Raw genomic sequence first — 12769 nt, 5'->3', positions numbered from 1 at the left:
AGTAGAAATCATATTAAGAAACCTCATCCCAAGAGTGGAGGCCTACCGAGCACGTCACTAAGTTAATGCTTCCCCAGCAGGCAGACATGGGACAGACAAAGCATTGATTCCTCCTGAAATGAAGCAACTAATCTCTCATGCTGGTATAGTAATACCAGAATTGACTCCTAACATTGGCAAATCAAGCACTTCCCCAGATCCTTAAGCTGTGCTTGTTCTGCAAGGAAGGTGCAGAGATACTGGAGATTCACACCTGTAAATGTTTGCAATAGTCAAATCAAATGCTTTCAAAGGGACAAAGCAAAAATCCTTGGTGTAAATTTCAGTGAGTTCTAGAAGTGAACATCAGCGGATCTCGATGCTAGGCAAGCACACATCTCTCTCATAGTCTGAGTCAGAACATAAGGTCTGAGAACTTCTCTGCCCCACCTGTCTACCCTCTCACATACACAGGAAATAAATAGCATAGTTTGTTCCTTCACTTTTGCTTCTGTAAGGAATGCATATTTCTGACAACACTGAATGCTTCAGATAACAAGAACAAAAACAGAGCTTGTTTTGAAGCTCCATTCACCCAAACACAAAGGCCAGAAACTCCACTCCGATTCTTCTTTCCTTCCTGTTAGTGCCCTACAGTTCAATGAGGTTTGAAGAGAAACAACTTTAATTCAGCATCATCCACTGTTTTTCAGGGGACCTTAGGATCTCTACAATGCCCAAGGTTCACTTTCCCTGAATCCCAAACATTAGCATTTTCCTTCCTCTTTTAACCAGAGATCCTCTTTTACCCTTCCAGCAGGGGCCTTACAGAGTGAAAGGCTGTGCTAGGCTGCCAGCAGATTTACCAGCAACAACTAGAAGACATGCAGGCAAAGACCAAATTTCTCCCCTTATTTCTATTCCTATGTTTTTTTGATGTAAGGGATAAGAAATCCTTACGCCAGAGTGAAGCGTACAATGGGAAGTTACAGTGAAACTAAGAATGCATTATGCAATTTCATCTATAGCTTATGAAGAAAGGGGTCTCTAAATCACATAGCTCTTCAAAGCCCTATGAAAACAGGGTCTAGAATCATTAGGATTGGAAAAGACCAAAGCATCTAGTCCAACCATCAACCTGTTGTCAATGGAGAGCAATCCTAATCAGTGTTCTAAGCAAGCAAGCAAGGGAAATCTGAAATGTTTCACCCCTAACAAGTACAAGGGAACGTGCAAAGCCCTCAAGATCCCCAAGAAACCCATTTTGAGTGAACTTCCTCTATTGTTCTGTTAAAGGAGTGAATGGAGTTCCGAGAAGGAAACAACACAGTATTTCTGGTTTTACACGTTGCTGCAATGTCACAGCTGAGGTTTCTCTTCCTATTTAAAAAAAAATAATAATAATAACTGGTCAGCCTTTGCCCATGTCAATGCAATAACTTTCCCTGCTAACTCTTCTGGGCAATTGTGTCCTGAGCTGCAGCTTCATCAGTTCCTTACCTGCTAATTTACTGAGCAACTGTCAACTTTGTTTCCTACTATCTGGTGGAAAACTGTGGAGACAAGTTTGCCCAGTAAGAAGCAGCCTATGCCAGCCTGCTACAGCCCAGTGTCACGCTGCTTTTTCTGAGTCACGGGATACACGTGCCATCTCAAGAGTGATTCTGAATATCCATAGAAAACCTAATTAAAATGCTTTTTCAGTCCACAAACACAACATCCAAACTTTTCATCTTCCCAAAGCTGTGCCCTGCTGAAACAGTAGTCAGCAACCTTGGGGTACATCTAGACAGCAACTAGAGGATGAAATGGTAGCAAAAGCTATGGCACCATTGCTGGCCCAAGCTGAAGCCTAAGCTTCTGCCCAAACTAAAGTCTCAAAGGATCAATCCCAAGGTCTTCATTCATGCAACAGGGGGGTTACAATGTGCTGTCACCATCCCTTATGTGGCAATGTAAAGCTAATGACCTATTACAAAATAATAACAAAAAATAACATCTCTGTTGCCAGCTGTGCTATAACTAACCACCTTGTCCCCTGTAAGTTATCTGTACTCACACACTAAGCATCTCAAGGAAGAAGTATCAAAATTTGAGGGGAAACACTCCCAGAGCCACCCAGGTGGCACAGAGGGGAACAGCACACAGGTGGAAGGCAATCCAAAGCTTCTCAGATTCCATTTTAACACTGCAATGGACTCAAGTTTCATACGTTTTAATGAGTTCACCTCTACTGTATTCTTCAGATCACAGACCTCAGGAAAAGTCATCTTTAACATCTCAGTTTAACAGTGTACCAAAGTGAAGAAGCCTTGTTCTAAATTTGAATAAGTCCTAGGCTGCATTGCACCACTGCAGTGATCTCTCACCTTGGTTCTTCAGCTAGTTTCTGAATCTGACCGGCTGCTAATGCAGAAAGCTTCTCCCTAACGTTTGCATGCATGCACAAACAATTCCAGATACACAGACACCCAATTATTCAATTCCTAAGCCATTTAGTAAACTAAAGCTCTGCATTTCTTGCAGAAGTTGGACTTCTGCTTAGCTTGTTGGCTTTCCAAAGACAGAAACAAAAGTTCATCATCCAGAATCCCATTAAATGATAAATTTCTTGTATTTTTTTCTTTAATAAATTGAAGGCTTTCTGGCGTCCAAATGATATGCTTGAAACACTACTTAGCACTTCCAAAACCCAACTATATGCTCTCTTGTAACCCATTCAGGGAGATGCTCATCCACAGCTTATCACCACGCTGTAGAAACTCAATTATTTAATCAATTGAGGAAAGTGAAGACAGGTTACAACATTCATTTGACAGACTCCATGCAAACAAAACAACTGAAAAAGAATAGCAAATACCAATTCAGGACAAAACATACTTTATTGTACTGTAATGTCAGAAGTACAAGAAAAGTCTGCAGAGAACCATGCTAGTGGGACTTCTGGGGTTTGTGAAAGACAGAAAAAAACCCGAGATAATGGGGTACTACTGTACTCAGTGCAAGAACTGATTTGAGGCACAAGTACACTACTGTTTAAGCAGCTTGATTCAAGCACAGCTCTGGTATGTGATCTACTGTTTTCCTTCTATATAACATTTCTATAATAAAGCTACTTTTACATCAAGTAGGCAGCAAATTCAAGTCAGGGGTGTCCAAATTGCCACTAAGCAACTCCAGAAAATTAAAAATACTCTGCGTAGTCAGCATTCACATTTTAGTTTCAGATATGGAGCTGCAGCTAGTGAAGAAGTTACTCTGAAAGGCAAGAGGCCGGATCTATTTGTTTCTCCCTTTACACCTGTGGGGAATCTATTTCACTCTGACCACAATTTATCCAATATGAAAAAAAATAAACACATCTTTGATAATGAATCATACATATCTAACATTCAGAATAATTGCAGCCCTTGAGATCTCAACTTATGGCTTAAGACAATGAAAGTGTTTGGGCACCCTTGAGCTAAGTCAACAAAGAGCATCTTTGCTACCAGGCAAGCAAGATCACTGTTTTAAACAGAGCTGACCTCTACAAGAAAGCAGGAACCCAAGTCACTAGGTACTACTAGGCGACATGTACTGCTGCCCAGAAAGATAAAAACGTGAACACCACAATGAAAAAGTTCAACTAAGTTGAAAGAGTTTCAACACCAGAAGCGGCATTTGAAAACAAGCTGTTCAGTTAATCTTTTCACAAGATGCAGATTGTATAACTGGATGCATGAACAAACATGCTGGCAGTCTTCTCCTTTTACACAGCAGCTGTGTTTAACATAGGAAGTTCTGGGTTTGAAGAAAGCCACTTGAAGAATTAAGGTTTGCAATTGCCCGTCTACTTAATGAGATTAGTAGAGAAACAAAAAATTTACTGCCAAAACAGGAGTTTCTCAGTGGATCCTTATCATTACAAACACAGCTTTTGTTTTGTAAGCAACGCAAGACTAAACAGACAACTACTTTATTATTATTATGGGTATAAGTTACATCTGTTAAAATTAAAAAAAAAAAAAAAAAAAAAAAAAGAAAGCCAAGCAGTTTTGCCCTATTTCAAGAATAGTTTCCAATCAACACCAGTTTATGGTGACCGGGACTTCACAAATAAACAAGGAATGGTGACATCTTTGGGTCAAGAATGACAAGAAATAATGGGCTCTGTGCTACCAATCAACCTCAACAAGAATATGGCACGAGGGCCAGCCCAAGCTGTACCAACACTGAACCTTTAGCACTCGGCACAAATTCGGATCTCTTTACTTTAGCTAGCAAATCAGGTGAAAAGATTGAGTAGAAAAAAAAGTAGCTAAAATCTTATGCCAAAAATTGGAATATACTTTTAAAAAAACACCTGTAATTTTAAAATAACTTTACGCTGACATCAATTTGTGCAAACTAAAAAAAAAAAACCAAACAAAAACAACCATTGATCTCTCTCTAACAAAAGAAAAATTCTTCCAACATTTTCCTTTTAGCTCACTGTATCTGCAGATACTGTCTCCGATCTAACAGATGGAAATGCAAGAGAGAAAAACTTACAGCAACTGCAAAACAATCTTTCTACAAACAGCTGCTGGAGGGAAAGTAAAATATAAAGGAACAAAGAAAGGAAGGTTCCATCTGAAATACTCTCACAATCTTTCCCACTCTGTAGTCCATGAATCCGACTCTGATGCTAAGGTGACAGTGTATGTAAGCAGATTTTTTTGTTGATTTTATTACTTTAAGTTTCAAATGAAGAGAACCTGAGAGAAGATTCAAGCCTCTTCAGGAATTATCAGATGGAACATGCTCCTCAAATCCTTCGCTCTCTCGGACCAAAGCTCTTTCCAGGATAACACGGCCTTCCTTGTAGCGCTGGCTGTCTTCAGTGGCAAATTCATAGATCCAGCCCAGTTTGCTGTTGCAGTTCTTGCAGCTCACGTCTCGAACCATGTGGCGGCCAGTGAGCATGACCCGATCCTGAACTTCACTGTACTGCAGATTTACCACCTGATCCAGATGTACAGGAAAGAAGGAATAGAAAGAATTAGTCTGCACGGAGCAAAGCTTGAAAACAATAGGCATGACTCTCAGTGCTTTAAAAGTAAAGAGCTTGTGGCACTTGAAAGCTCAAGTGTAATAGTCTGTAGCCCTACCTGCCTAGAAGAGCTCATGCTTTGGAAGATATATTTCTCAAGGATGTACAACCACTGCTGTTTAACTGAGAGGCATGAAATTCTTTCATAAGGAGTCCATGAGTGCAGAGTACCTCGTTCAGCTTTGGGTGAGAGGGCCCCAGCAAATTCAACTAACCAAGACTGAACTACTTGTACTACATCTACCTAATTTGTAGTAACTGATGTCACTGCTTCCACAAATCAGAATTAAAATAGTAAGGTGTGCTTCTTAAAAATCTTAGATTATTGTTTCAAATGCATCCCAAGAAAAAGAAAGGCTCTGTGGCTGAGGATACAGACACACTATACTTTTTTGCTAGCCATTAAGAGTCAGTGCCAACTGATGACAGATTCATTTCCCAGACAGTCATTTTTCTAAAGCAAGTAGTTCACCCTCAGCTTCTTACCAACCTTGTTAAAAAGAAAGGCTCTCCCTGTGGCCCCTGTAAAGCGAGTGGAGATGAGCTCCGAACGATTGGTCAGAATGGTGTCACAGTTTGCACAGGAGAACAGGCGAGTGCCGCCAATGTGATCCAGAAAAATTCTTCCCATTTTTAAAGCTTATGTAAGTTAATAGTCAGGATCTGAAAGCAAGAAGAAAGATCACATACTTATAAAGAAAGCATTGCAGCAAACAAAATCAAAAGAAGTCCCGCACACATCGCTGAACATTCCGCACATCAGAACTACAGACTGCCTCCATCCTTTCTCACCGGGTTAAGAAATATCAAACTTAACCAAAACAATAATCTCTTCTCTAAAAGTGACCACCTTACCAGTAAGATGGCACACACAGATACAAACTAATTGCATTAAATAAGGAAAATATGAACCGAAACCCTCTAATACGGTGCAGATGTTTGCAGCCCAGTCCCTTACTGGACCATACAGTTGTCAAAACGAAAAGCTTCTGCTTTTTCCCTGCTTTCTTTTCCTGTAAGATGATGCTGAAATTCCATTTCAGTACACGTTCCCAACTACTCACCCACCTTAGTCAGCACTGGAAAATGAAGCACAGACAAGGATGTTGAGTCACCAAAACAATTATAGTGTAATCATCCCAAATCACTCCCCCCCCGCCTTTTATAAATACATTTCTCCTATGCTTTGCATATTTGTCATATGCAGCCACACACTACCACCATCCAGGAGGTTTCTGTCTCCTGCTGGAGCAGACTGGGCTCCTGTACTTACCGCTATCAGCCATCTGAGCCTTCACGCCAGGCAGCTTTAGGAACAAACATTTAAAGCTGTCTAATCTAAACACAAAACACTGCCATTTACCCAAGCGCTTTCCAAAACATCATCCCTAAAATATGTGAGCAACTCCTCTGATCAGAGAAAGAGCTTAGAAAGTGAGTAACACAGATTTGCAGACCTTTGTAGGCAGCGAAAATTAAAGCATCCTGGCAACTTACCAGACAGTCAAAAACTCAAATAATGAAGGATAACACAATAAAGGAACTAAATGAAGATGTTATTTTCATTTCAATTGCATAAAAGTTTAAGGACCAAACAAGTGAAACATGCCTCCACTTGTGCTTCAGAAAACAGGGCTTTGTATGGCTGTGCATAAAGAAACAGTGTAAGTAAATCTGACACACTGCAATACGAACGCTGTTGGTGTTTTACATTTCAGAGCAGGAAACAATGTGCTGTTTATTAGGAAATTCATCAAGTTGAGTATTTTATGCCATACACTCTGGGAAGCACAAATACCTAAACTAAATCTATTTCAAGTTTAAGGGGCTGGCATTCAAGGAGGGGGAACAGCTTTATAGGGGTGGATAGTAATAGGACAAGGGGGAATGGTTTTGAACTGAGACAGAGGAGCTTTAGGTTAGATATTAGGAGGAAGTTTTTCATACAAAGGGTGGTGAAGCACTGGAACAGGCTGCCCAAGGAGGTTGTGGATGCCCCATCCCTGGAGGCATTCAAAGCCAGGCTGGATGTGGCTCTGGGCAGCCTGGGCTGGTGGCTGGCAACCCTGCACATAGCAGGGGGTTGAAACTAGATGAGCATTTGTGGTTCTTTTCAACTCAGGCCATTCTATGATAACATAGCATTCCATGTCTCATCTGAAGGATACACGAACACTCAAAGCAATAGAATGACACTTTCCTTCATGGGTGATACAATGCCCACTGCTCTTCTTAGAAGAAATGGAACAGGTTTTAAGTTTGATTTTAGACATGTGAAGGTAGCAATACAACTCCAAAGTCTCCAGCCAGAAGAAACCACAAACACAAGCAATAAGAGCAACTGTGACAAATACACCCATAAGACACTTGGCCCAACTCCACCTACCATTCCTACCAATTCTAGATACCATTATTTCTATGCTGATTTTGTTGTGGATTAAAAACAATTAGTTGATCAGAAGTTCCTGCAGAAGTGGAATTGGCATCTGAAGAGGTGCTTTTTTCCTGAGGTAATGGCTGCAAGCAGCTGAAAGATACCTCATCAAGAAATGAAATGCTAATGAAGCTTCCAGTGGGACATGGATCCTATCAGAAAGACAAAGATGTATCCCATGGTAACACACGGCTGTGGGAATCCCTGCTGAAGTTGCAGCAGAATGTAACAGACCAACTGGTACTGGAAGAAAGCTCTCCAGGGCACACTGCATCAGAATGATTACATATCTCTTTGAAAAGATAAACACGTGTCCAAGTTTAGAAAATGAACCTCTAAGATCTGCATCACAACAAAGTGGTCTCTTAGAAACATACTCAAAATTTAATATAATCTTACTAGAATTTCTAACATTTAAAATATCCACTGGACTCATCCGCCCCTCTGCAGATTTCATTTCAAAGAGCTAGAAACCCTCTAATTAGCCCTGTTTTGATTGTTACAGAATCTCAGCAACCTGATAAGGATCCAGCTGAAGACTGGTCACCTTGCATTACTCTTTACATTACTGCTCACAGCTGTAAGAGGTAGAAAAGTTAGAAAATGACTGCTAGCAAAGCAGATTCCAATGCTGCATTTGATCATGAACTTTTAAAGGGAACTAACAAGGAACTGCTTTTCCCTCCCATATAATTTAGAGAAGAGAATTTTAACTCAGGCTCATTCCCCTCACATTGTCTTTAGACAATTTACATACATTATGACTATATATACATACATATAGTATATGACAATATTCACTTGTAACACCAGCAAAGGTAGTACACAGTAGGTATGCTGTTCTCCCCTTATCCAAGGCTTCTGAATTCTGTGGCATCTACTCTCTTGATACTGGAGAAAACAGCAGCAGCAGAGCTGACCAAAGGAAAGCAATTTTCAGTTGGGAAAATGGAAACAGAGCACGTGGAATCCTACTGAGAATGGAACTGGGACTCAGATACCTTATATACAAGCTGTGTACAAAGAGAAGTGTCATTTTCTTTTTCCTATAGTTTTCACTTTTCATACGAAAGGTGTCAGCATCTATTTAGGATCACACATATATGAATGATTTGGAAAAAAGAAATCACTGTAGGCAGTGGAAGGCTCGCTCCCTTAAGAAAAAAAAAAAAGAATTACAAAACATTAAAACTTGAGTTCCTACAATCAGGGGAAGAGCAAACACACAAGTGCACTTACCCACTCATCTGCACTTTACAGATAGGGGAAATAACGTCCATTTGTGCAGAGCCAGCCAACTTCCATTGCCGTTCACAACCTCAGAAAGCAACACTACTGTATCACACGAATGCCATTATGCTAACCAGCAGAATTTGCAAAAGCAGTGGACAGAAGTTTCAGTTGTTTACAAAACCAAAGGGTGAAGAGTTGATTCTATGTTTCTATGATGCTAAGAAATAATAGATGCTTTTTGGCCTATGTTTCCTTCTTTAAAATCAAACTAAACATTCTTCACTGGATTGTCGGTGATGAAGTCATTGCCATCCTGCCCTCAGACAAACGACCAAAGACATAACGTAACCAAGTCATAACATTAAATTAATGGATCCAAAATAAAAGCAGCAGACTTATTTACTTTATACCCCATTAGTACCTGTCAAATCCACACAATTCAAAGAGCCAGGTACTTCTATGAAGTGATAGCACCTCATGCTCAGTGTCTTAAGTCAGTGCTCAGAACACCACCATCCTACTTGCACCCTTGAAAGCACCTTTAGAAGAAGACTCAGAGTGATAGCCTTACCTAGCTAGTAAGGTTTGTTGACAGCGCACTGCTGTGATGGTACAAACCTGGCTACATATCCTTAGTCAGAACATAAAACATTTCCTGCCTGCATGCTTCTCCCAGTAAGTGCATGGACAGACAGGAAACACAAGCACTGTGGCTGTGTGCTATATGCATTCCTATTGCAGTGTGCTCCCACACTTCCACCTGTCTTTAAGTGATGATTTTGACAACACTGAGCAACAGCTGTCAAAGAGCTGACATTTGACAACTGAAATTTCATCACCATCTGCACGCAGAGCTCCAAACACTGGAAGCACTATGAGGCCGGTATTTGTAGTACCTAATCTGTATGCCTTCATAAATAATAAAGAAATAATGGAAAGAGTTTTTTATTAGCATTTTTAAAACTAACAGTCAGCATTTTCTCGTCTCAGAGTGCATCCCTTGAAGACACAGGACCATCTGTGTTTGGGACAGCCAGCAGGCACACGCTGGACTGCAGATACTGCAGAAGCCTCAGTGCTGCTTCAGCACCATCTACTGCATCTCAGATCTGCAACAGAAAACAGTTGCTAGTTATACCAAGCTATGACAGCCCCTCTTTCTCCATTTCTCTAACAAATATCATTTGTGAGCCAACGAGCATTCTACCCTCCTTGAGGAATGATGATGCATTCCCCTAGGCACGTTTAAACCTTCTGAAAAGGTACTTTCTCTAGAACCATGCTTAAACTTCATCTTCTCATCTCACGAACAGGCCTTAAGCTTCCTCTTCTCATCTCAAAGACGAGCAATAGAGGAAAAAAAATACTTAGCACAGCTACACAAGACTGCACACAAAAGAATCACTTGATAAGGGAGAAAAAAAACCCACCTGTTCTTTACCTTCCCAGGTTTCAGCTGCTCACAAGTGAGGGTGCATCTGAAAACAGTCTCCCAGCAGGTCCAAGATTTGGCAGTCCTCCAACGTGACTTTTATGACTGTTAAAGCAAGCAGGGCCCAGCCTCTGGCCTCTGCCTAGATGCACAGTTCGTTATCAGAAAGCACCATGAGTAGCCAAAAGCAAACAGATGCAAACTCAAACAGTATGCTACATTCATTAGAACCGTTTTGTGACTCTATAGCTGTACAAAGAAGGTAAGAGTCAAACTACCAAAGAGGCTTTGGCAACATAATGAACACTGTGCCCAGACACAGCGCGTGGCACCCAACCCCAACAAGGTGCCTTGCCCCACAAAACTGTGTTTGGGCAAGTTATAGCAGTGTAATTTTCTATTGCAAGCTGGCTTGTTCAGGTAAAGGGAAAGCTTCTTGTGTAGACACTGCACTTAAATATGCTAACATACATGATGCTGGTGTATGCAAACACTAGGACAGGATTTTGTTTCAAGTTTACAGATAGCAGAGGCACACAGATGGGTGCTGGTTCCTAACACAGCCCCCGTACCCCAGCGTCTCCCCCACAGTAACTTACATCATCACAACACTCTTGCCAGATAACATATATTGTATTATTTTACAAGTGGTATCAGACTCAGGCCAAGCTTCTTCCCCTCTACACAGGGCCCCAAATTAGTGACAATTTTTGTCTCCTTGTTTCCTGGTTACCTTCTCTCTTAATTCCTCAAGTGTTTTAAGAAATCTGTATTTCCTGGTTTTGTAATAAATTTACTTTTACAGTATGTATAGAAAATGACTTTTTGTCACTCCATCTATTCCACAACTTTCCGAAAATCAAACTAATTCAGACGTTCTCATAATCCTTAGTGTCAACGTGGCACAAATCTTCACCAGAAGACAGCAATGGTTAAAACAAGATAAAGATAAAATATACAGCATTCCATGGTGAGAAGACAACCTCCACCCAAACCACATCCACTGGCTGAAAGGCTGTCAATACTTCAAGGGCATCTCACCAACAAATTCTCACACCCTCTAAGAAACTCCTAAGTGCAGTAGAGGCTATGAAACGAAGACAACCTTGATACTAAATACTGGTATATATATTTCACAATTTTTTTTTAATTTTTTTTTTTTTTAAGAGAAGCCTTTCCTAAGCAGGTTGTATAACTCAGCAAAAGCTGAGCAATCCAGATTTCAACATAGGTCAAATGATAGTAAACAAAGATGAACAACGACCTAAGCTTGGACACCACTACTTGAACTTATGATGACTACCAGCAGAGGGAAAGCTAAAAACAGAAATACGTGGAAGTGCAGCTAGTCTGTCAGATGACAAGTGACAAGTCTGTTGGTGTTACCTCCCGAACTGGGCTTTAAGGTTTCTGGTGGGTGAGCACAGGCACACAGCCGAACCAGCAGTGCCCTCAGCCCACAGTTTAAGGCACGGCAGTACGCCGACCCGCCTGCAGCCGCTGCCACGCCAGAGGCGGGGACAGCGCGGTGCCCCACAGGACAGGCGGAGGGCAGCCTTCACACTCCCTATTTCTTCACCCACAGCACTCCGTAGAGTTACAAAGCCCTTCCCAAACACACTAAGGCCCCCCACTTTCGCAGCAAAAACCCGATCTACGCGATGCCACGCACCGCCAGATGAACCCTCCCCACAGCAGCCCCACTCCACTCAGCGCCCCCGGGGACAAATGGCGGGGCGGCGGGAAGCCCGCGCGTGCGCGGCCGTTGCCCCTGCCGTACACAAAGCCCCTCGCGAGGGCGGGCCCGGCCGCGCGGCGTCACGTGACGGCGCGTAGCCAATCGCCGCCGGCTCGGCCCCCGGCGCCGCCGCCGGCAGCGCAGGCAGCTTGACAACAAACGGAGCGAACAGCTGACGGGAGGCCCCGCCGCCGCGCCCGCCCCGCGGAGGGGCCGGCCGACGCGGCGAAGGGCAGGAACCGGCCACGGAAAGTTGCCGCCGCCGCCCTAACGCGGAAGGGAAAGAAGTGGAACCGGTGGCCAGGCCGGGCAGAAAGTAGCCGCGGCGGGGAGGCGCTCGGTACCGGCCTCTGCCGGAGGGCCGGGAACGGGGCCCGGCGCTTTGTGGCGGAACGGGCAGGGCCGGTGCCGCTCAGTCGGAGCCCTCGCTGAGCGTGCAGCCGCCGCCGTTTCCTCGGCCGCCCGCCCCGGCCTCCCCGAGCAGCTCGCGGCACCGCCCCCGGCCCCGGTTACCTGACGGAGGGGAGCGGCGACGGCGGCGGCTCCGTGCCCGGTGTCTTCCTTCCCCCTCCCCTCACGGCTCCGACGCTCCGCCGTGTGACCACGCCCCCTCCCGTATGGCCGCGCCCCTCCCGCCACAGCGCCACGCCCCGCGGCGGAGCCTGGGCCGAGGGCGGCGCCTGCGCGCTGTGAGGCGGCGGGCGCTGTGGTGATGGGCTGCGGGGCGGGAGCGGCGATCGAGGAAGTCTTCTCCGACGTTGAGTGTGCGAGGTGATCTCTCCGTGAAGGAGGGTTGTTACAGCTTTTATTCCTCCTCGTTCTCCGGAGTCACGGACAGAGATCAGAAGACTGGGGTCAGAGATGAGGAGGTCTCTTCAT

At 43.6% G+C, this 12769-nt stretch overlaps 1 protein-coding gene across 1 annotated transcript; it reads right to left on the bottom strand.

Moving 5' to 3' along the window:
- Window positions 1-2842: 2842 nt before the first annotated feature.
- Window positions 2843-12547, bottom strand: YPEL5 (yippee like 5). Its single transcript, XM_085218863.1, has 3 exons — window positions 12404-12547; window positions 5544-5716; window positions 2843-4965 (listed from the first exon to the last, which is right to left on the bottom strand). The coding sequence occupies exons 2-3, from the start codon at window positions 5682-5684 to the stop codon at window positions 4741-4743; spliced, it is 366 nt and encodes a 121-aa protein (XP_085074989.1). The 5' UTR covers window positions 5685-5716; window positions 12404-12547; the 3' UTR covers window positions 2843-4740.
- Between the last annotated feature and the right edge of the window lie 222 nt (window positions 12548-12769).

This window comes from Meleagris gallopavo, chromosome 2, assembly GCF_905368555.1.
Source record: "Meleagris gallopavo chromosome 2, MGAL_WU_HG_1.1, whole genome shotgun sequence".
In the NCBI taxonomy this organism is placed as follows: domain Eukaryota; kingdom Metazoa; phylum Chordata; class Aves; order Galliformes; family Phasianidae; genus Meleagris; species Meleagris gallopavo.
The sequence above is the reverse complement of the archived record's forward strand: the minus strand, read 5'-3'. Positions and strand labels throughout refer to the sequence as shown.